The sequence below is a fragment of the Stenella coeruleoalba genome, assembly GCF_951394435.1.
Source record: "Stenella coeruleoalba genome assembly, chromosome: 11".
Lineage (NCBI taxonomy): Eukaryota > Metazoa > Chordata > Mammalia > Artiodactyla > Delphinidae > Stenella > Stenella coeruleoalba.
The window spans coordinates 58569941-58593109 of NC_137157.1; the positions used below are offsets into that span (position 1 = coordinate 58569941).

The window sequence follows — 23169 nt, forward strand, 5'->3', positions numbered from 1 at the left end:
CAAGTCTTTGGGGATTCTGAGGTGTGTAATCGTGGACGGGAGGCGTTAGCTCGGAGGAGGCATTTTGGGCTGGGTGAGGTCGGGCCAGCCATTTGGTCCTCAGGTTGCAAGGCACCGCAGCAGGGCCGCGGCCTGAGTTGCCGCTAGGGTTTTGTGGAGAATCCCCCGGGTCGCCAGACTGGAGCGGAGAGCACGGCGCCGCTGGCCTGGGGAGCCGGGTAACCAGCGGCCGAGGTTGGGGTCACCCGAGCCTATGGGACCGCCAGGGCGGGGCGGAGGGCGCCGCGGCCTGGGGCAGCCTGCGCGGCAAGCGCCCTGCGGCCGGGCCCAGAAGGGCCGCCAGGGAGCGCTGCGGGCTCCCGCTCCCGCCCCCTGGTAGGCGGGGCTGCGCTCTCCCCGCAGCCGCCGCCGCAGCCGCCGCCTGGGCCGCCCCGTGTCCCCGGTGGAGCCGCTGCCGCCGCCGCCGGGAGCTCGATGCGGACGGAGCCCGGGCCGGGCCATGGGGATCCTCAGCATCACGGACCAGGTCAGCCCTCCTGCCCTTGCTCGCTTCCTCCTTCCAGGGCCCGACGCCGCCGCCACGCGAGCCCAGGGATGTGCGGCCTAGGCTGGGCCCGAGCCCGGGGCTCCCGCCCCGCCCCACGCCGCGCTCCCCTCAACCAAGCCGGTGTCCTTGGGGGCCTGGTGACCGGCGGGGACACCGCGGAAGCCTCCTGCGGCCAGGACCCCAGAGCAGAGTCCCTCCAGCGTCGCCCCCCGCCCAAACCCGGTGTCCCCCACCCCACTCCCCGGTTCCGCTCCGGCCCGCTCCCTGAAAACCGGTTCTCCCTGCAGCCGCCCCTGGTCCAGGCCATCTTTAGCCGAGATGTGGAGGAAGTGCGTTCCCTCCTCTCGCAGAAGGAGAACATCAATGTGCTGGTGAGTTGAGATCAGGGAGGATGGCGAGCCGGTAATCTGGGCCCTGGTGTGCAGGACCCCTCCCCACCAATGGGGCGGCTCCGTGTTTCCTCGGCTCGGGTGAGGCCGCAGCTCTTTCCACCCTGGGATGGGCAACTGCTCTACATTTGGGGATGGAGAGCAGGTCAGGCTTAGAGCAGAGACCAGTAGGGCTGAGGATGCCCAGAAACGGTGTTCTCTTCTGAACCATCCGTGTCTGCAGCGCCTCCACCCCTCCTGGCAGAAGGAGACTGCTTCGCGGGCCGTGGCGCCCACCCCCTGACTCCACCCTCCCTCGGTGCTTGCTTTGACCTAGGACTGGGGTTTAGGAGGCTGCAGAACCTGTGGGAAGAGGTTGTGGGGAAAGGCCTGGAGCACGAAGACTTGGGCTTGGGTCCTGGATCGTTCACCCCTACAGCTGCTCCTCTTCTCTGCCTTCCTAGGACCAAGAGAGGCGAACCCCACTTCATGCTGCTGCCTACGTAGGCGATGTCCCCATCCTCCAGTTGCTACTGATGTCAGGTGAAAGTAGGGAGCTAGAAGGTGTGGCAGCTAGGGAGGGGACCTGAGGGAGGAGCCTTTTTGTCGTATCCAAGGATTGTCCTCTGGTGCTTGGTCCAGGCAAGCTTCCGTCTCCATCCAGATTCTCTGGCCTGATTACTGGCTTTCTTCCCCACCTGCTCTCCACCTCCCACCAAAAGAGCATATTATATCCCCACAGGTGCTAACGTCAATGCTAAGGACACACTGTGGCTGACCCCTCTTCATCGTGCTGCTGCCTCCCGAAATGAGGTACTGGCCTCCCACCTCTTTTCTCCCTTCCAAAGAGGATGACTTGGTTAAAGGTTGGAAGATAAGGGTTGGAGAGCCTTAGTCCTCTGCCCTACAAGTTGGTCTATCCCCAGGTCCAGAGGAGACCAGACCTTGGCCCCTCCCTCCTACCCCTAGAACTGGCTGGTAAGGGGGGGCTGAGTGTCGCTAGCTGATGTGACGTCAGGGGAGAGCTTAACACTGGGCTGGCAGACTGCAGGGGGCCCTGCTGCCAGGCCTTAGTGACTCATCCCTCCCTGGGGGGCCACCATGGAGTCTGATCCCCCTCTGGGCACTGAGATTTCTTTCCTTGTGATGGAGGGATGGGGGTGGTGATTTGTTGCATCCCTGCCCCTCAAGCAGCATGAAAGTTGACACCACGAGGCTCAAACATGCCCCATCAGTTGGGTCCCTCAACCCTGAAGAGTGGGAAGAGATGACCTTCTTCTTGGCTTGGTAGTCACTTCCCTGGCTCCAGCCACCAGGGGGAGGGACTGAGGCCAATGGGAATGGGGTGGGTGGTGAATAGGAGGGGTATTTTAGCCTGGGTTTTGGAGAGGAGCTAGTATCTGTTTGCTTACCTAGGTAATGGAAATGATTCTGATGCATATGGAAGGGCTGAAGGGGGGTATCTGGGGATTAATGTAGCGGGAACATTTATCTTTCCTAAAAGTGGTAGGGGATTGGGATCCTCTACATGTGTGGATTTGCTTGGTAGTGGCTGTATATATGGGTGAAGATGTTCAGGGTTTGGGTTATGAACAATATCGGGTGGCTTGAGGAGGAGATCCACGTTTTCCTCAGCAAGGGAGGGAAGATTTTAAGCTCTAAGAAGTTCCAGAAGATGGAAAGTAGGTATTGAAAGGCTAGGTATGTTGGAAAAAATGAGGAGAGACTCTCTGCCAGGGGAGTGGGGAGATGGGGTCACATGTGCTGTGCTGACCTGTTCGCCCCTCCATTTCCTGTTGGTTCACCTCCTGCTCCCCCTCTATCTTCTCTCCTATCGCCTGCTCCTCAACAGAAGGTGCTGGGATTGCTGCTGGCACATTCAGCAGATGTGAACGCCCGGGACAAGCTGTGGCAGACACCATTGCATGTGGCCGCTGCCAACCGGGCCACCAAGTGTGCTGAGGCTCTGGCACCATTATTGAGCAGCCTCAACGTGGCTGACAGGAGCGGGCGCAGTGCCTTGCACCACGCAGTGCATAGTGGGCATCTGGAGGTGAGGACCGCTCCCGTCCACGCCCAGCCTCGTGCCTTCTTCCTTCCCTTCCGGCTCACCTTCCCCTGCCTCCGGGCCATTAGGCCTGGGGAGCAGCCGCCCAGATGATTATATAAACACTTGGGCTCAAGCACCAAATGAATGGTTGGGTTGGATGGAAATTCTTGACTTGGACCTCAGGAGGGTGGTAAAGCCTCTGAAGTTGCATGGAAAATGTTTGCATACGTGGTTTTTTCTGAAGCGAGAGTCCGTGTCTTTCAGCACACTTAGAAGACTTCAAAAGAGTTTAAAAACCACCGAATTACCTGAAGAGACTCCCTTAAGTTTATCTCAGACTTCCAAATCTACCTGGGATCTCCTTAGTGCCTGCTTTCTCTGTTCCCTCTAGTTCTCCAGATTGTTCTGCCCAAAAACAGAGACATTAGGCTGCCTCAGCCTTTTCAGGTGCTAAGGGCTCTGCCCCTAATTAGGTATGTTGAAGGCATGAACCTGGCTCTAAACAGGTGTCTTTCATGTCCTGAAACAGACGGTGAACCTGCTCCTCAGTAAGGGAGCCAGCCTGAATGTCTGTGACAAAAAGGAGCGGCAGCCTCTGCACTGGGCGGCTTTTCTAGGTGAGAAGAGAATCACGGGGAGAACAGGATTTGGGATTCCTAGGGCAGGGACGGAGTGCTCAGGGCCCTAGAGTTCACCTTCCACCTCCTTGAGAGCGTACTGTCTTTTCCCAGGGCATTTGGAGGTCCTGAAACTGCTGGTGGCACGGGGAGCAGACCTTGGCTGCAAGGACCGCAAGGGCTATGGGCTGCTCCATACAGCTGCTGCCAGTGGCCAGATTGAAGTGGTGAAGTACTTGCTACGGATGGGGGCTGAGGTCAGGGTGCTGAGCACGGGGTGGGGCTGGGGGTAAGGGCAGGGAGCTGGAGGTCGGAGTCTGTTAGGGAGATAGGAAGGCACTGGGATTGCTGGTGTGGTTTGGGGAGGTCGGGAAGATGTGGTGAGAGGATCTGAGCAATGCTTGTCTTAAGCAGTAGTGCCCCCAGTCTTAGGGTCTGGAACCTGAGGGGTCTGAGGCAGTCGTTGGATTTCTGGGATTCTCTAGGCTATCTGTGCTGGCTTCCACTTTGTTTAAACTGATATCTCCCTTATCCCCTTACCCTCACCCCTGGAAATCCAGATTGATGAGCCCAACGCTTTTGGAAACACAGCTTTGCACATCGCCTGCTACCTGGGCCAGGATGCTGTGGCTATCGAGCTGGTGAACGCAGGAGCCAATGTCAACCAGCCAAATGACAAGGGCTTTACACCACTGCATGTGGCTGCGGTCTCCACCAATGGCGCGCTCTGCTTGGAGCTGTTGGTCAATAACGGGGCTGATGTCAACTACCAGGTGCCTGAAGGGATGAGTCTGAGACCAGTGGGGAGAGGGGCCTGGCTCTGGGGGTGCTGACCATATCTTTTGTTCTGGATAACTCTATGGGGAATGGTCCGCTTGCGTCCTGGGTTGATCAGTCCTTCCCAGGGGCCCAGGAAAATGTGGGCTGAGAAGATGTCCATATGATCACCCCGTCCTCAGAGACGTGTCCTTTGGAAGGGGGAACAGGGCACTCTCCATGCTTTGCACTAGGAAAAAAAAAAATGCCATGTTTCCACAGAGCAAAGAAGGGAAAAGTCCTCTGCACATGGCAGCCATCCATGGCCGTTTCACCCGCTCCCAGATCCTCATCCAGAATGGTATGGACCTGGAAGACTTTGTGATCTCTTTTCCTCCCTCAGAGAACTCAACCCTAGAAACACCTTTTCTTCCTCATTCCACCCCCCACCCCATCTTCCAGTCAGGATGGGCACCTGAAGCTCTGAGCAAGACACCTGTGGAAATGGCCCTGCTCTGCCTGCCTAGCCCCCTCAGGCTGACAAACGAGATAACACGTGTAGAAGGCTTAGCCTGGCCCCTGGCACGTAACAAGCACTCAGACAGTAGCTAACTAGTGTGAGTGGTCTGAAGCCAAAGGTCTGAGTGTGTGGGTGTGCGTCCCCCCTTTCAGGCAGTGAGATTGATTGTGCCGACAAATTTGGGAACACGCCACTGCACGTGGCCGCTCGCTATGGACACGAGCTGCTCATCAGCACCCTCATGACCAACGGCGCGGATACCGCCCGGTGAGTCCGGACCACTGACCCCACTTCCAGGCTGCCTCAGATCTAGGCTGGTGGGAGGCCACAGAAAAGAGGTCTGCATCTGGTCCCTCCTTGACCCAAGGACTGAGTCCCTCCCCTTCTCCCCAGGCGTGGCATCCACGACATGTTCCCCTTGCACTTAGCTGTTCTCTTTGGATTCTCTGACTGTTGTCGTAAGCTTCTTTCCTCAGGTATGAGCTAACTGGTTCGGGGGTTGGGCAGGTGGGCAGGAGAGCAGAGGCCCTTCCCGGCTCTGCTCAGAGCCCTCAGATGGGATCTGTGGGCTGTTCTGCCCCTTCAGGTCAGCTGTACAGCATTGTATCCTCACTCAGCAATGAGCACGTTCTTTCAGCTGGGTTTGACATCAATACACCTGACAACCTTGGCCGTACCTGTCTTCATGCTGCTGCTTCTGGAGGGTGAGTTTTCTTCCCTCTGTCTCAGGCCTTGAGAAGGAGGCTGGGCAGGGGTCTGGGCCCCTTCTTCTTTCCTGCCCAGAGCTCCCCCCCTCACAGTGAGAGCAGTGGCAGCAGAAAGGGCTGTCCAGTTCCATCCTCCTTCAGCCCCTCCCTGGGGAGAATCCTGTGGCTTCTCCTTGAGCCCTCTTTCTCCCCTTAACCTGCATCCTCCTTCCTTTTAGGAATGTTGAATGTCTTAATTTGCTGTTGAGCAGTGGAGCTGACTTGAGGAGGAGAGACAAATTTGGAAGGTGTGTTAATGTGCAGGAGTATATATACATAAGGAACATCCGATCAGAGAGACAAGTGATGGAGGGCAGGGTGGGGAGTTGGAGACTGAGTGAGGAGAATATTACGAAGCAGCTTTGGGCTGCATATCTGGTTGCATTTGGATCTGCCCCCGATTCTTTTACCCACCCTCCTTCACTTCTCCCCAGGACCCCACTGCACTATGCAGCCGCCAATGGCAGCTACCAGTGCGCCGTCACACTGGTGACCGCCGGGGCAGGCGTCAATGAGGCTGACTGTAAAGGTTGCTCTCCGCTCCATTATGCTGCCGCCTCCGACACCTACAGGAGGTGAGGCGCCCGCTTTGCTCTTCTCAGCCCCACTCTCCTCCCTGAGCGCCCCCCAGACTTCTTCACTCTCCTCCCCCAGGGCGGAGCCCCACTCATCTTCCAGCCACGATGCTGAAGAGGACGAGCCACTGAAGGAGTCCCGCAGGAAGGAGGCCTTCTTGTGAGTAGCCGAGGAGACCCCCGGGGTGTGCTTTCCCAGCAGTGTCAACTCTGGCCCTGTTATTCTCCCACCACCACCCTGCTGCTGCTTTGCACCCTGAGTTTAGTCCTGGACCAAGCACTGTGGGTACAGACAGAAGTAGGAGACATAGTTCCTTCCTTCAAGGAATGGATGGTCTTCTTGAGGGAATCAGAAAAGCTAAACACAAATTCATTTGCTTATTCCACGAGCATTACTTGAGTATTTACTTAATAGGTACCAAGTAATGTGCTGGGTGGTAAGGATAGAAGATGAATTACCCCAAATTTCTGTACTGTATACATTCTAGTGTAAGATGTTAATAATAGGGGAAACTGGGTGAGGAATTTATGGAAACTGTATTATCCTCACAATTTTTCTGTAAGTCTAAGACTGTTATAAATAAAGGGTTTATTTATTTTTTTAATTTATTATTTATTTTTTTGTGGTACGCGGGCCTCTCACTGCTGTGGCCTCTCCCCTTGCGGAGCACAGGCTTCGGACGCGCAGGCTCAGCGGCCATGGCTCACGGGCCCAGCTGCTCCGCGGCATGTGGGATCTTCCCAGACCGGGGCACGAACCCGTGTCCCCTGCATCGGCAGGCGGGCTCTCAACCACTGCGCCACCAGGGAAGCCCAAGGGTTTATTTATTTTTTTTAAAAGATATTTAAAATCCAAGAGGCTCAACTATGTGATCTTTGGCAAGTAACTTAACCTCTCTGTGCCTCAGTTTCCTCAACCATAGTAGAGATAAGAATGATAGCTATCTCAAAGGATCAGTATGAAGATTAAGTGATTTAATACACGTGAAGTGCTTAGAACAGTGTTTGACACATTGTAAGTGTTAAATGCTGTATCAATATTTCTACTAGTACAACTACTACTGAGCTATAAGAGTGGTGCCGGGGAATAGAGGGGAGGAGGCACCTAACTGGGAAGTTTGGGGAAGGCCTCCCAGAGAAGAGGATTCTGGGAGCGAGTATGAGATGAGTAGGCCTTTTCAGGCGGGCTGGGAGGAGAAGGCAGGGGTCAGTATGCCTGGAGGTGGGGGGAGAGTGTGTCGATCACAGGTTGGTAACTGATAACTGTGCTCCAGGTTCTCTAGGAGGGCATTCAAAGGATAGAGGAGGGCGTTGAAGCAAGAGTGGTTCAGGGCAGACCTGGAGGTGGTAGGTCTGGGTCTGGGCTTGAATGGGCAGGAGTTAGCCTACCAAGAGTGGGGGATGGGTGTTGGCCAGCTAGGCCTGGAGGGGCTCCCTTGCCCTCTCCTCTGCTCCTCTCAAACTGTGCCCTCCCTGGCTGGGCCTGTCCCCTCCTCACAGTCTACTCCTGTCCCCCAGCTGTTTGGAATTCTTACTGGATAACGGTGCAGACCCCTCCCTGCGGGACAGGCAGGGCTACACAGCCGTGCACTATGCAGCCGCCTATGGCAATAGACAGAACCTCGAACTGGTACGTGTGGGACCTGGCCTGGGGGAGAGGAGCAGGGCAGGGCACAGCACACAGTCTACTTTGGTATCTGTGGATTCTCAAACCAAGGGGTGGTTGAATCAAATGTGGTCTCTAGATCCAGGGGCTTTGGGGGTTGCTGTGGGTGGGGTCAAGGGGTAATATCTTGGGAATACCAGAACCTCAGCACCTACTATTCTGTCCATTGCAGCTCTTAGAAATGTCCTTTAACTGCCTGGAGGATGTAGAGAGCACCATTCCAGTCAGCCCTTTGCACTTAGCTGTGAGTCCCAGGTCTTTTCCTCTTGCCTTCCTTGTCCCTACCTGCCCCAGGCTGGCACACAGGTATAAGCACGTGTGAATCTGTCCTTGCTTCTGCCTTCTTGTGGGGATGTCGCAAGCAGGCAGTGGTCTGGAGAGGGGCCCAGGGAGCTCACGGGGAGGCCTGTTGCCTGGAGTCTCCCTGTGGGCCCCAAGAGCAGAGTGGGGACAGTGTCCCGAGCTGTATCCATTGGTTGCCTGCACCCCTCCAGGCCTACAACGGTCACTGTGAAGCCCTGAAGACACTGGCTGAGACGCTGGTGAATCTGGATGTAAGGGACCACAAGGGCCGGACCGCGCTCTTCCTGGCCACTGAGCGAGGCTCCACTGAGTGTGTGGAGGTGCTAACGGCCCATGGCGCCTCTGCCCTCATCAAGGAGCGCAAGCGCAAGTGGACACCCCTGCACGCTGCTGGTGAGTGCGCCCTTTGGGCTGCTCCCTCCCCTCGTCACGCCAGGCCTCCTCCAAGACTGGTCCCCAGATCCCTCCTGAACCCTGAGGGGACTGGGGTTGGGATGGAGTAGGGCGAGGAAGATGGAAACTGCAAGTTCTGATTTGTAGCCTCCTATCCCCCAAGATTTCTCCTTGCCCCAGGTCTTCCCATAACCTCCACCCTTCACCTGGCCTTCTTGCCTCGACCATGCCCTGACACAGACCCCCTCTTCTCCTAGCTGCCTCTGGCCACACTGATTCCCTGCACTTGCTGATCGACAGTGGGGAAAGAGCTGACATCACAGATGTCATGGATGCCTATGGACAGTGAGTGTCGGCCAGGGGTGGGGTGCAGGGTTCCCATCCCTGCCAGGCCCTCACCCTTTTCTTGCCCCCTCTGTAGAACCCCACTGATGCTGGCCATCATGAATGGCCACGTGGACTGTGTACATCTGCTGCTAGAGAAAGGATCCACAGCTGATGCTGCTGACCTCCGGGGCCGCACTGCCCTCCACCGTGGGGTGAGTGAGCTCCCGGGTAGGGTCACTCACAGAAGGGCCTGGACGCGGGAGCACGACAGTAGGACATTAGATTGTCTAGCACGTGGGCCAGGATCTTGTGCCCGGGCTCTCAGTGGGCCTTACTGTATTTGCTCCAGGATGAGTAGCTGACATCGGCAGCTGATCTCCCTGATTACCTTGCTCTGTAATCACATACAGCCACCTGCTCACCACCCAGACTCTGCCCCAGGGTACCCAGCTGGCCCTGTCCTGTTGGATAATGATGCCACGGCCTGGTCCTTCTCCACCATCGCCTGTCCTAAAGCTGCCTCCTCCTCATCCCACGGGATTCTCTGACTCAGTCTCCCACTACAGAAGGCCAGAATTAACTCTCACCACCCTGATTGTCAGTTGGCATAGAGTCAGGGAAGGAGATGCTCATCCCTAACACTTAGAATCATTGCTGTAAAGACGAGGATTGGAGCCCTGGAGTTGGTTCCTGCTCCTGGGCCAGCCCCAGTGACTGGCCGTTGGAAAGGGAGTTCCAGCCACACCCCCATGTCCCCCACAGGCAGTGACTGGCTGTGAGGACTGCCTGGCCGCCCTGCTGGACCACGATGCATTCGTGCTGTGCCGAGACTTCAAGGGCCGCACGCCCATTCATCTGGCCTCAGCCTGTGGCCACACTGCAGTACTGCGGACCCTGCTGCAGGCTGCCCTTTCCACAGACCCCCTGGATACCGGGGTGGATTACAGCGGATACTCGCCCATGCACTGGGCCTCCTACACTGGTGTGGCTCTGGGGCCTTTGTAGGCACAGCTGTGTGTGTGGGGTGTAGGGGAGGGCAGACAGGGACTAGTGGGTTGAGGGAGGGACCTGGGTTGCTCTGGATCTGGAGGTAGAATGGAGTGTTGAGAGATGGCACAGGACAGATGGAGGGGACCTCGTTGTCATTTCTCTCCATCACCACTCTTCCTTCCTCATACCCAGGACATGAAGATTGTCTGGAGTTGTTACTTGAACACAGCCCGTTTTCATACCTGGAAGGAAACCCCTTCACTCCTTTGCACTGTGCAGTGTAAGTCCCTTCCTATACCGCAGCCCCACTCAGGGGTCTGTGACCTGGGCTTAGGACAGGCGGTCCATTTCCCCTGCCCCTCTTGCTGACCCTTCCTCTTCCCCCAGAATTAATAACCAGGACAGCACCACAGAGATGCTGCTGGGAGCTCTGGGTGCCAAGATTGTGAACAGCCGAGATGCCAAAGGACGGTGAGTGGTGGGAGGCTTGGGGAGAAACCTCCGTTGCCTCTGGCTTCCTCTTGCTGCTCAGGAGAGAGGGCCTTCCCTGTTTCACTCTGCCCTGACCCCCTCCCCACAGGACCCCTCTTCACGCCGCTGCCTTCGCGGACAACGTCTCTGGGCTCCGGATGCTGCTGCAGCATCAAGCCGAGGTGAACGCCACTGACCACACTGGCCGCACCGCGCTCATGACGGCGGCTGAGAATGGGCAGACCGCTGCTGTGGGTGTGTAGGGGCCGCGTGTGGAAGGGAGGTGCGCCCCTGGGTTTTCGCCAGACGGGTCAGCCTTGCCTGTGGGGTTTAGGAGGCAGGAGGCATGTCTTTGGATGTTTCACCCTCTGCAGATGGGGTGCAAAGGGTATGCAGACAGGAGGGTGCAGAGCCAGGCCGGCACGGCTCTGGAAGGGAGCGTCAGCCCCCTCTGCCTCCTTTCTCTTGTAGAATTTCTGCTGTATCGAGGGAAGGCAGACCTTACTGTGCTGGATGAGAACAAGAACACTGCCCTCCACTTGGCCTGTAGCAAGGTACCACCGGCAGTGCAGGTGGGGCTGTGTAAGGGGCTGGGCCTGGTGACTGGAGAGAGGGCCCGGCGGAAGTCAGGATTGTCCAGACTGTCTGACTGGTGGGATAGCTTTCTGTCCTCTTGCTGCCCCCTCAGCTCCTATTGTCATCCTTCCACTTCACAAGTCTTCGCTCTCTGTCCCTCTCCCTCAGGGCCACGAGAAATGTGCCCTCATGATCCTGGCAGAAACCCAAGACCTTGGCCTTATCAATGCTACCAACAGTGCGCTGCAGATGTGAGTGCCCTGGGGAGGGGGCTCTTGGCTAGGGGGCGGGGGGCAGGAGAGGTGGGTGAGGAAGTTGCAGCCCATGTTCCAGGGGCCCTCTGGAACTCACAATGTTCGCTCAGCAGCGTTGCGACTCTGGCTGAGGGCGGAAGGGCAGCTTGCCATTGCCCCGACTTCATGCTCCTTCTTCCTTTCTTCCAAGGCCCCTACACATTGCCGCCCGGAATGGTCTAGCTTCTGTGGTGCAGGCCCTGCTGAGTCGTGGGGCCACAGTGCTGGCTGTGGATGAAGAAGGTGGGTGGGGTCTGGAGCTCCCTGCCCCTCCGGGCTTTGGGGTCAGGGACATTCATTCTTCAGGAGGTGACTTCTTAAGCTTGCTGGTTAATAAACTGGATTTTCTTCCCAAGGGAACTCTTCAGAGCAGGGACCCAACACCGATACACTAGAGTCTCTGAGGGGAGTCTGACGGCACTAGGTGGAGCCAGCAGGTTCCTCAGGAAGACCTCCTGCACACCTCAGCCTCCCAGCCTCCTGTCCCCCAGGCTGGCTCTGTTCTTTACCCCAGTCTGGGACAGTCTGCCTGTCAGCCTCCCTGGGCCCTTATAGCCCTTGAGTTCTGACCATGCTGGGTGCTTGCCTGCCTTGGCTCCCCTCCACAGATAAGAGAGCTCAGGGCCCAGGGGCGGGTGGATGGGGAGCCAGGGGTACAGGACCCTGGGGCTCAGTTCTCCCCTTTGCTCTGCAGGTCACACCCCGGCATTGGCCTGCGCCCCCAACAAAGATGTGGCAGACTGCCTGGCCTTGATCCTTTCCACCATGAAGCCTTTCCCACCCAAGGACGCCGTCAGTCCTTTCAGCTTCAGCCTGCTCAAGAACTGTGGCATCGCAGCAGCCAAGACGGTGGGTGGCTGCGGTGCCCTGCCCCACGGGGCCTCCTGCCCCTACAGCCAGGAGCGGCATGGCGCCATTGGGTTAGATGGCTGCTACTCCGAGTAGCCCCCTCCCGTGTCCCTCCCCCTGCCGGTGGCTTGATATCTTATTCTATTTATTTAGAAAAAGTCTATACATTTAGGGCACTTTAAAGGAGAACACGACTGGGTTGGGGGGCGGAGGGGGGAAAAAGCACTGGGGAGCAGCTGCTCACCCCTTTGCCACACTATCCTGGCCTGGCAGGGGTCTGGGACCAACAGGGAGCACCCCAGGCCCTTGGTACCCCCAGGGCAACCCCTTCTGCCAAGTGTCCCAAAATGATCGCTCGATGCCTGGCTCCCCCTCTCTTTTATCCCCTCTCTCCGGTCTCCCTTTCTGCTGCCAGCTGCCCCCACTCTTCCCGTTGACTCTCCTCTCTGTCCCCTTCTCCATGCTCCTGCCAGGCAGATCCCCACCTCTTCTTCCATACCCATCACTGCCTCCCTGCTTGGCCGGCCCCTCCATCCCCCCTCCATCCCCGCAGCAGTGAGAAGCCTTAATTTCTGGTACTGTGTGAGCACTCTGGGGGTGTCCCCCTCCCCCTTCAGGGGCAGCTAGCGGACGAGGGGGGAGGGTATTTAGCACTGGGGCCTGGAGCTTTTCCCCCACTTCTGTATCCCATCACCCCCAAAGTTCAAATGCAAAACACTTGAAGCAGCAACTACTGTACCTGGGCCCCAGTCCTGCACGCTCCCTGGCTCCTCATATGCAAATCAAGGGCTGGTCCTGCCCCCACAGCCTGCCCCGCCCTGCTTCCCTCCCCCTCCTGGCCTGGCCCCCTGACCACGCACTTTAACCTTGCTTCTTTCTTTGAACTTCTTTCCGGAGGGCAGAGCCTGTGGCCATTCCCTCTCTGGCTCTCCTCTCCCTTAACTTTGAGGCTTGTCATGAATTTTTAAGTAAGCATTTTATCCTTTAGGGGAAGAAACAAATTAATTTCCTGCCCATTTCAAAACCACAGCCCTAGTATGTCTTCTGTGTTTCAGGCATGTGTTTGCATGTGTGTGGAGGGAGGGACTGTGTTCTTCCTCCTGTGCCCCCCAATCCCACAGTTCCTCTGTGCCCCCCGTCTGCTGCCACCTTCTGTTATGTCCAAGAGTACCCACTGCCCCCAGTCACTCCTGATCTGAAGCCAAAGAGGGAGGGGCAGGGCGACTAGGGACCGTGGCTACTCGGGGACCCAGGCTTCCCCTCCGGTGTGAGGATGAAGTTCTGATCTAGGGAGCGACAAGTAGATACTGAGGCTTGGTTCCTGCCTTCCCAGCAGCAGGGAGAGAAGGGATTGAGCTAAGGGCTGCACTGAGAAGATTCCCGGAAGTCGTACCCCAAAAGCCAAACTGGGCTGGAGTGAGGAGGGGGCAGTTTTCTCTCTAAATGTAGCATTGAATTTGGCCCTGGTCCCTTCAGACGCCCTGTCCATCCATCTCCTAGCTAAGCCTCCTGGACAGTTGGACCCGCTCCCTCAGCCCAGTGTTCCCTTCCTCACACTCAATACCTCAGCCAGGGGCCAAGACACAGAACTTGAATAGAGGTCATGCTCCCTCTACCCCCCCACCCCCAGTGCATCCTCGCCCAGTTTGGCTGCCATCAGTATTGTCCCCTGAGAACTGGACAGGCTTCGTTTACACAGTACAGGGCCTCCCCCTTGGGGGGTCCCTCGGTCTCCTTCCCCCACCCGTGCTTGCTTTATTCATGATCTTACCCCCTTTTCAGTTGTGTCCGCTGCACGTCTTGCCACCCTTGCCAAGGGTGGGCTGAGGGGAGAGGGGCATCCCAGGGACTCCTCCCTCCCTAACAGATACCCTTAACCATACCTCATGCTGGTTTCATGAAGCCTGGGGTGTTTGTCCAAGTCCTCATTCTTTTTGTCATGGTCCCTTTTTTATCCCCTCTCTCTCTGTGTCTTGCTCCTCCCAACGCTCAGTTCCTAAACCATTTCAAAGCTTCCAGATGACCATTATTGATGAGAAGGATTGTGCAGCTTTTAGTTTTTATTTTTGTTTTCAAAGCCAAAGGGCCTTGCAACGCCCCTCTCGCCCACCTCCCTTCGCACCCTGCCCTCCCCTGTACGACAATCAATGTGACCTCTCTTAAGGGCTGCAGCCCCCCACCTCCAGTCCTGCTGGTTCTGCAAAGCTTGCCCTTAACTTCAGTTCTCTCTCATAAAATCTTCCTGTTCCACCCCCTCCCTCTCATTTTGGTGCTGGGAATTAGGTGGCGGGGGGCAGGGGGAGCAGAGAGACGTGTCCTCCAGAGAAAACTCCTGGGGTTTCAGTCGTGTTCTCCTTTATCAATGTTCGGTGATGACAGGAAGAATCTGAGTTATTTGTCAGGAGCCCCATCGTTTTGCTAGATGAGATTTCTGGTGGCTGCCCATTCCCTGCTGCGCCTTCAGCACACGTCAGCAGTGCTGGGGCAGGTCGCGGGGAGTCCTCTGTCCCTCCTCATGTGGCTGTGAGGAGGCCAGCAGGACGAGCAGCCTCCTCTCCTTATGCCAAAGGAAATCCCACACCCCACCCTGGGCTCCCCAGCCCCTAGTGTTTTTTTTGAAGCATTTTGACCATTCTCATGGCCACTGCATATTTATTTTAATGTTAAGTTGTTGTTGTTGTTGTTTTTAAAAAGACCTCTTTGACTTAAACGGGTGTGGAGAAGTAAAGCAGGCAGAATGCCCCCCAATCTTAAGGGGGTAGGGTGGGGAGGAATCATCTCCTTCCCTTCGCCCTCCCTCTCCCCCTCCCCCTCTCCCCACTGCAGCTCTAAAGCACTTGCTTCAAGTAATAAGCACTTTTGAGAAAAGGCCTATTTTAAGTGAGGACCCTGGGAGCAGCCCCAGGTCCCAGCAAAGGAGACAGAGCGAGGGCTACATAGGAGACAGGGAAACAGATGTGTGAATCAGAGGGTGAGATGAAAAAGAGCCAGTTTTTAGTTTCTGATTTTGGGGGAGATGTTTCTGGTTGGCCGGTGGCTTTGGTAGGGTTGTGTACTATCCTTCAGAAAGACAAATGGCACAAACTGTGGGTCCCAGCACGGACCAACAGGCCCGGGTCACTGCCACTGTCCAGCGGAGACTGACGGGCCACCTCCCCACCCCGCGGCCCCCTGAGCCATAGGACTGCTGAGAACCACTGAATGTACAGCCCAGGTTGGGGTAGGGAGCAGCCCCTGGGGGAGGGGGCTTCTCCTTTTGTTTGGTGCTGTGGGGGTGGGAGAGGTGAGACTGAGGGACTGCCACCCACCTAGACATGTGTTCCTTGGGGTGGAGGGGCTGAGGAGGGCCTACCTCCCTCTCCATTCCCAGCCGTGGCCCCTCTTCCTTCCTCATCCCTATCTGTTTTGACTGTAAGTCCAGCTCACCTTTGCCTTCAATATGTAACCAAAGGAAAACTCAATACTGTTTCCACCTGTCTGCCCACCCGAGCACCTTCCGACTCCCTGGACCTAGAAGGGGAGAGGAGGCGGGGCTGGGCCGGGGGTCGTGGGGCCAGAGCGAATGGTTCTGCAGCTGTGTGCCCCCAAAACCTCCTCTGGGGTCTTGGAGGGCGTCCTGGGAGGGGGCGTGGGGGCCAGGCAGGAGGGGCTGGGAGCAGGCGTGCTCGGGACCTTGTGCACGTGAGTGTGACTTCGTCCGAGTGACGCCCTGACTGCCCCAGGGGGAGGCCCCTTCCTCCTTCCCTCCGCCATTTCTCACCTCTCCCCACACCAAGCGTTCATCCCCCACCTCCCCTTCCTGCCGCAAAGGAAAATAGCCTTACAGACCCTAGCCCAGAACCCCTCCTCCTGGGGCACTCCAGTATGGGGCCCCAGCCCACCTAGTCTGAACCCCACCTTTTAAGAGGGAGGGATGAGGAGCAAAGCAGCCCCTTCCCCTCTGACCGTGGCGGCTCCAGCCCTCCTCGGCCTTGACCCAGATTGGGCCGAGGTGCGGAATCTTTGAGGACCAAGCCCAGTGGTCTGGGAAGAGGGAGGTAGAGAGGGAAGGGTCTGACTTGGGGACCCCCTCCTCCCGACCCAACCCCTAGAGAAGCGACCAAATCCCAGAGATGGGAGGAAGCTGGGGTGGGGAGGGTCTGCTCCATGAATTACTTGAAGGTACTGACTCCGAGGCTGCTGTTGCCCACTTAGGTGTGAGGGGGACACTGTCACTGCGTTTGGGAGGGCAGAGGGTGGCGGTGACGAGAGGGTCCACCTTTGGCCCTCGCTCACTCCTGCTAGGCCCTTTCCCTGGGGAGCCTAGCCTGGCCCTCCTGCCTCCATCCCTCACTCTGGGCACCCTCTCCAATTGCACTAAAGTAGCTGTGTGCCAGTCTTACCCCACGCCAGGGTGGGGTCTCTGCTTCCAGTCCTTTCTCCCCACTGCCTCTGCTCCCATCCCGGACAATCTCCTTGTTCCCCTGTATTCCTGGATAGCTCAGCTTTGTGTGTGTGTGTTTGGGGGGTGGGGGTGGGTTCTGGCTGGAGTGGGTTTGGTAGGGGTTTGGGAAGGGCTGGGGGAAAGATGGCGGATGAAAGTCTCCTACCCCCTTCCTCCACTCCAAGCCACAGAAGCCTGGGAGGGAGGGTGCCTACTCTCGCTGCCGTGTGTCTTGCAGATGTGCCAAAACGGGGGTGGGTGGGAGGGGAGGGTGCCTGGCAGAGCAACCCCCAGGGTGGCTCTCTCAAAGCAATACAGTTCCTCCTGCCTGGGGGACGGCAAGACAGGGGAGAGGGTTGGGTTGGGGACCTGGGGGTTCCCTGTGTACAGCTGTGTATATTCAGGGGTGTTCTCTGTCTGGTACCCGCTGTGGGCGTCTACGTGTGTGTGAACCTCCCCTTCCCCGTGCCCTGCATGACCTGTGATGCTGCAGACACCACCATTCCTGTGTGCAAGGGTGCGTTGGGGGCACTGAGGGGCATGTCCCCTGTCCTGTTGCTCCCTCCATCCTGTGACCCATGTACTCGGTTGTAGGAAGTAAAGAGAACTGAGCACAATTCACTGGATTCTAGTTGAATCTTTCTCTAAGCAATGTTCCCCTTCCTGCCCTTCTCCCTGCCCTGGACTCACCTGTGGTGCTAGCGTTGGGGTCGGGGTGTGTTTCATGCTGGTGGGCAGCAATAAAGGGCAGACCTGCCCAGATGCCTGTATCCCCAGGGTGCTGAGGGCAGCAGGAAAAAGTGGGGACCTTGGTGCATTTGCCTCACCCCTCCCCTTCCTCTCTGGGCTAAAGCACAATGCTCTCCCCGCAGATGGATGCATCCTGCACCCTCCAGGCCCCTCCTCCCCATACCTGCTTTGAGCCCTCCTCCTGCCACATCCTGGTTTTCTATGCTGTTTTGGTGCAAGTACAACTGTCGTAGTCATGGCTTTGGGATGGGTTCTGTTTATTAAAATCCTGTTGCTCCTACTGGCCCTGTGTCCCGCCTCCATTCCTGTGGTTGGGGGGAAGGAAGGGCAACCTGGACGCCTTTCCACTGGCCCCCATCAGCCATCAGAGACCAGAGGCCACAGCTGCTCCTCCAGCAGGGCTATGGTGAGCATGAGGCCACCCCCCAGCAGCAGCCCCAGCCCCTGCAGTAGCACATGGAGCGTAGGGAGGGGCCCAGGTGGACGAAGCAGGGCTGGTAGCTGAAAGAAAATAACAACATCAGGATCCTGGCCTTGTCTCTGCTCCTAAAACAGGAGAGGGAGATGTCAGCAGCTCTCCCCCACCCAAGCTCTTCCACACCCCTGTTTCTCATGTAGTCCAGCCACCCTTCTGGGGGGCCAAGGGGGAAGCAGTGGGACTGACACTTCCCTCTCCTCTACACCCACCCCGCTTCCCTTGGTTTCTCCGCACTACCCCACACCTCACCATGTCCACAAGGGCCACGTAGAGGAAGACCCCGGCAGTGACCCCAAACACCCAGGGCGTGAGGGGGACAGGGCCCAAACTGAGCCCCACCCCCAGGGCTGCACCCCCCAGTCCCAGGACTCCGGACACCAGGCTCAGCAACAGCAGCCGCCGGAAGGGCAGCCCTGCCTGGAGCAGCATCGCGAAGTCACCTGTGGGGAGAGAGGACGGGGTAGGAGGGAGTACGCCAGGGCTGCCCCTCACCCACGTCACCGCCAGCCTCCAAGTTCCACCCCTTGGAAGTCTCTCCTTTCTGGAGTCGACCCCACCCCGCTCCTGCCATTCCTACCCAGTTCATGGGGCAGCTCGTGGCAGAAGACTGCTACGGTGGTGCTGAGGCCACTGGAGAAGCCATCAGAGAAGGCAGCGCCTGGGTGGGCAGGATGGGAGGTGGTCAGTCTGGAAGGAAGCTCTCCCCGGAGGAGGCTGGGGCCTGCATTCCCTCTGTGGTCCTCCCATTCCCCGCCCGCCCCCCACATGGTAGCTCTCTCCCTGCCCCATCCAGTAACTAGGAGGCCTACCCTCTCCCTCCCTCCCCCATCCTTCCCCTCCCTCCCTCCCCCGCCTCGCACCTATGGCCAGCCCATCAGTGAAGTTGTGCAGACCATCCCCCAGGAGGACCATCCACGTGATATTGGTGCCACCGCTACCCTGACATCCATGACTGTGGCCTTGGCGCCCAGGAGGGGCCAGGACTGCTGGGGGCTGGCTGTCCTGCTCCCTCTGGCCCTGAGCCCCTGGCTCTGTGGGAAGGAGGAAAAGAGCCGTGTTGGTGGCTGCGAGTGAGAGCTGGGAGCCAGGGCCCGCTCTTCATGTCCTCCGCCGGTCACCTGGAACTGCCTGCAGGGGCCGAAGCACCATCCCACTGCCATCCTCTGGGTCCAGGTTTGGAGTTCTGAGATCCTTTCTTTTTCGCTGGCAGCACCTCTGAAATGGGAGGGTGTCCCTCCTGAGGGAGGAGGCAGCAGAGCTGGGGGCTAAGGAGCGGTCAGGCTGCCAGCAGGGAAGGTGAACACCTGGTCCCACCTCTGCCACTTGGGGATGTTCTCTGGCCTCTGCTCTCTTCCCAGGCTGGCACCTCTCTGTTTCTTGTTGACTTGAACTCAGGAGAGGAGGCCGTTTGGCCGGAAGTCCTGGGTCTATGCTGAGGAGCCCCAACCCACTCCCTGTTAGCTGTCAGGTCCTGCACAGTCAGGCAAACGTCAGAGCCAGGAGCGCACTTGGCCCCTCACCTCCTGGCTTGAGTGGCCAGTTCTTGGCTAGGACTCTGGTCTCGGCAGGAAGAAGACAAAAGGGTGTCACTCACTGGCTTGAGCCCTCGTCGCCGCAAAAGCCCTAGCATGTTCTCCAGGACGAAGAGAAGAAAGAGACCACCAAGCACCGACAGTCCTGGCCCCAGGTCCTCCTCTGGCTGCCCGCCAGGTCCAGCATGCTGCCCTCCTTGCGCCTGACAGAGAGGTGGTCAGGGCAGACTCTGGAAGCACCTGCACCCGACAGCATCCCCCTCCTGAGATGGTGGAGAGAGGTGGTGAGCCTTCACTCATACGCTCTACTAGAAGGCAGCTGTGGGCTGAAGCTGGGGTGGGAGAGAGGATGTCCTATGACTGGGAACACACTGGCTCCATGGAGGCTGTCCACCCCTAGGGCAGGGGGACAGGAAAGGGGCTTCACGTACATGTGGCAGCAGGTGTAGCAGGGCGTCCCCACAAAGAGTGCCCACGGCCAGGGCCCCCAGGAAGCCCAGCAGGGGCTGCAACAGATGAGGTCCCAGGAGCCGCAGCAGCAGCAAGGAGAGGGGAGCAGGCAGGCTGAGCAGCAGGACCGCCAGGGCACTATGAACCAGGGCTGGGGAGAATCAGGGGCTGAAGTTAGGCATGGCTGAAAGGGAGGCCTTAAAGGGAATGCTGCAAGGGGAGGCGGGACCCCAACGAACCCCCTTCCTTGGCTTGAGCCCCACTCCCTACAGGATTCAGGTGCCCCACCACTTGCTCTCCCCTACTGACCAGATAGCAGATCCCCTGGGGGTGTTGGAGCTGGGGCCCGGATGCAGACACGGCTGTCAATCTGATAAAGCAGGGCTGGACACAGCAGAGCAAACTGACGAGGGGTCAGAGGAGCAGCAGGGCTCAAGCCAAAATTGACCAGCAGCTGGGAGCCATTCAGACACTAGGGAAGTGGAGTTGGAGGTCACACATTGGGGAATTGCTGAGAACTGTGACTCAGATCTTTAATGTCTGCCCTTCCATTGCATGGGCTCCTGGGTCTCTCCCAGGGTCCCCTTTGCTCACACTGGCAGGTGCATCAGGGACTCGGAACAGTTAGGTATAATCAGTGTGTGTTAATTATTAGTGAATATTCAAACCAATGCAAACATTCAGTTCGGTACAGATTGGGTGCTAGTGAACAGCGCCATCATCTCCCTCCCTCCCAAGCCCCTGATGTCTCATGAATTTGGTGATGGAATTGGTTGGACAACTAGAGTCCTCCATTGCAGAATCTTAGAAGGAAAAGAACCTAAAATGCCATGCTGCCGTCCTCTCAGCAGCCCTGTCACTCGTTCAACCAGCCTTGGCTGGAATGCTTCCTGGGATGGGGTGCTCACCTCACCAGGCCTGTTTCAGGTTGGCTTTGGCTGCCCTCTGGTGTACATGGAACAAGTTCACCGACTTTCTGGATGAAGACAGCCATCTGCCGCCTGCAGGCCGCGTTCTCCAGATAACAAGCCCCAGAGGCTACCCTGGGCTGCTTCTCTGAATTCTCTCCTTTGCCAAGTGTGGCCCCTAAACCAAGTCTTGGAGCTTGGGGTATGGGTTTATCTACTCTGAGCCCAGAGGAGACATATTTCACTACTGGAATAACATACCCTAAGATCACACCTGGATTTTTTTTTAAGTAACCATTTAAAATGACTTTTTTTGGTGTGGTACGCGGGCCTCTCACTGTCGTGGCCTCTCCCATTGTGGAGCACAGGCTCCGGACGCGCAGGCCCAGCGGCCATGGCTCATGGGCCCAGCCGCTCCGCGGCATGTGGGATCTTCCCGGAACAGGTCACGAACCCGCATCCCCTGCATCAGCAGGCGGACTCTCAACCACTGTGCCACCAGGGAATCCCCAAATGACTGACTTTTTAAACATTTCAGGCCATCTAAATGCCATGGCTCCTTTTCCCTCGCTACAGATCATCAGACTCACATCCTCATTCAGATGGTCAGCCAGTGAATGGTCCAGCAGCAGAAGCCTGTGAAAGAGGCCCAGGCCCGATGGGGCTGGCCCATGGGGTGGTGCTGGGGCCTCGGTCTCCTCCAGGTCACCCCACCCAGGGGGATGCAGGGGCAGCCCTGCCCAGATGTCCACACTCAGCTCGGGGTCCTGGGGCCTGGAGTGGATGGATAACAAAGTCAGACTTACTCATGTTCTCTCAGAAAGGGGCTGTGAAAGGATGTAACGAATCAGGTTCTGAAAAATCTGTAATTCCAGGAATCTGATTTTAGGAAGCCAGAGCTAGGCAACCGGAGGAGACTGATCCAAGTACTGAGAAGAGCTGGGGTGTGACATTTTGGGGTGGGGAGAGGGGTTAGTACCTGTGCGTGGAATTGTCTCCAGCTGGGGGTGTAGCCTGACCAGCTGGAGGCCCGTGGTGTCCCAGGTGGAGGGCCTGAACTCGGCCTAGCCCCAGGCTGTGGAGAAGCCTCGCTAGGCCCCCTGCAGTCAGTGTCCCATTCTCCCCATACAGGCCAAACAGCTGGGCCAGGTAATGGTTCTGCTCCTGCTCAGCAGGGCCCAGGTAGGGGGCTGAGCCCCCTACCCAGCCCAAGGCCACCCACACACACAGGCCAGCCAGCAGATGACTCACTGGGGGCCCCATTATCGGGGGGACAGGGTTAGAGGCTCTGGTTCCGGCTTCTACTCCTCCAGGAACATTCTGAGGACTGTGCCCTGGAAGAACAAGGAGGAGGGGCTGGGGCTCCTGCCCTGCTGTCCAGCCCAGGGCCCGGGGAGCCTGCACTCCTCACACCGCCCCCTCCTCGAACGCTGCAGCGGCAGCCTCCTTCCTTCCTCCCCCTTGCCTCCTTCTGAGCAGCCTCTTGCTTCCCAGTTCCTAGAACACCTTCCCTGAACCAGAACACTCCCCTCACCTGATCCAGAGCTGACCTGTCCCTGTCCCTCCCCTATCCCCCAGACCCCACCCCTCAACCTCACCCCACCTCTCTATCCCCCCTCAATCCCCAGGGCCTCACCCCCAACTGGCAGTGTGAGAGCCGTCACCTCAGGTCCCCATGAGGCCTCGCTGTGGACACTTAGAGGTTCCTGGGTTGTGGAGGGGAGCCAGGCTCAGCCTCCAGCTGCCCAGGTAGATCGGAGGCCATGTCAGATAGAGGGCTGGGATGGACAAGCCCCCACTCCTAGCCCACCTGCCTGGGGGCGGGGCCAGAGAGGTGCCAGTGTGGGAAGGCTTACATCAGAGAAGAGTTAATGGTTCACTGGTCTCTGGGGTGGGGGTCAAAGGTCAGTCTTGGCTGGGCCCCTGAGTAGGGAGGGGCCACCCTCTGCCCCTGAAAAAGCCACATGGCCAAGGAGAACCAGGGCCTGGGCTTTTCTTCTAAATAATTTACACCCCAACCCAGGTGGTACCGTCTTAGCCTCTCCCTGCCTACACTCCCACCTCACCTACCTTACATATGGCATCGGGTTTCATTCATCTCCAACCCCCATCCCCACATTCCCTGGGAAGGTTGGACCCAGGTGTCCCTAAGCTGGAGAGGAGGGTAAAGAGGCAGATAAGTGGCAACCCCAGATGCGTGGGGAAGAAATTGTTTTTAGCACTTCCTCATCCCAGAAGAGTAAGAGCCAGACCTCTGGGAATCTATGACCACGAGAGGGGGGACGCTCTGGTGGGAAGAGGAAAGGAGTATCTGGGCCTCCTCAGATGTCTGACCTGGCTTAAGGTTGGGGAGCACAGTCTGACTGGGGTGACCGGCCCAGGGGGTCGAGGTCGGCATTACCTGACAGCAGGAAACAGGAAGGACGCCCAGAGGAAGGGGGACACAGTCTTCTTGGTTCCAGCTGTGGGGGGTAGGCAGGCAGGCGGACAAGGGTCACCAGCAGGGAGGGGGCAGGGGAGGGGCACTACCTTAAAGGGGCAGGCCTCCTTTGCCCGGGCCTTGCCTGTAACCTATCTCCCC

At 57.9% G+C, this 23169-nt stretch overlaps 2 protein-coding genes across 4 annotated transcripts; one reads left to right on the plus strand and one right to left on the minus strand.

Annotated features, from left to right (window-relative positions):
- Positions 1 to 47: 47 nt before the first annotated feature.
- On the plus strand, positions 48 to 15546 carry ANKRD52 (ankyrin repeat domain 52). Of its 3 annotated transcripts, XM_079936731.1 has the most exons (29): positions 48 to 526; positions 835 to 918; positions 1380 to 1458; positions 1658 to 1728; positions 2768 to 2968; positions 3495 to 3582; positions 3697 to 3839; positions 4143 to 4355; positions 4621 to 4699; positions 5011 to 5125; positions 5252 to 5334; positions 5445 to 5562; positions 5784 to 5852; positions 6039 to 6179; positions 6259 to 6339; positions 7698 to 7809; positions 8018 to 8089; positions 8340 to 8541; positions 8799 to 8886; positions 8963 to 9080; positions 9631 to 9850; positions 10051 to 10138; positions 10246 to 10329; positions 10439 to 10584; positions 10801 to 10883; positions 11074 to 11156; positions 11350 to 11441; positions 11893 to 12047; positions 15145 to 15546. In XM_079936731.1, the coding sequence occupies exons 1-29, from the start codon at positions 500 to 502 to the stop codon at positions 15220 to 15222; spliced, it is 3213 nt and encodes a 1070-aa protein (XP_079792857.1). In that variant the 5' UTR covers positions 48 to 499; the 3' UTR covers positions 15223 to 15546. The 3 variants fall into 3 exon arrangements, with proteins under 3 accessions (XP_079792857.1, XP_079792856.1, XP_079792858.1); XM_079936730.1 differs by having other exon boundaries at positions 11893 to 15546; XM_079936732.1 differs by lacking the exon at positions 8018 to 8089 and having other exon boundaries at positions 11893 to 15546.
- A 1930-nt stretch (positions 15547 to 17476) lies between these two features.
- SLC39A5 (solute carrier family 39 member 5) lies at positions 17477 to 21851 on the minus strand (the record flags this gene model as incomplete). The annotated part of the gene is made up of 10 exons (XM_079936734.1): positions 17477 to 17721; positions 17948 to 18138; positions 18276 to 18356; positions 18559 to 18729; positions 18817 to 18913; positions 19293 to 19433; positions 19662 to 19831; positions 19990 to 20152; positions 21179 to 21362; positions 21568 to 21851. The coding sequence occupies 10 exons, from the start codon at positions 21849 to 21851 to the stop codon at positions 17578 to 17580; spliced, it is 1626 nt and encodes a 541-aa protein (XP_079792860.1). The 3' UTR covers positions 17477 to 17577.
- Positions 21852 to 23169: the final 1318 nt, after the last annotated feature.

Excerpts from the sequence above, each read along its gene's own strand:
- ANKRD52 (XM_079936730.1), top strand. The coding sequence starts at position 500 with ATGGGGATCCTCAGCATCACGGACCAG. Across the intron at positions 2,969-3,494 it reads TGCATAGTGGGCATCTGGAG|ACGGTGAACCTGCTCCTCAG; the intron begins GTGAGGACCGCT and ends GTCCTGAAACAG. Across the intron at positions 10,330-10,438 it reads AGCCGAGATGCCAAAGGACG|GACCCCTCTTCACGCCGCTG; the intron begins GTGAGTGGTGGG and ends CCCTCCCCACAG.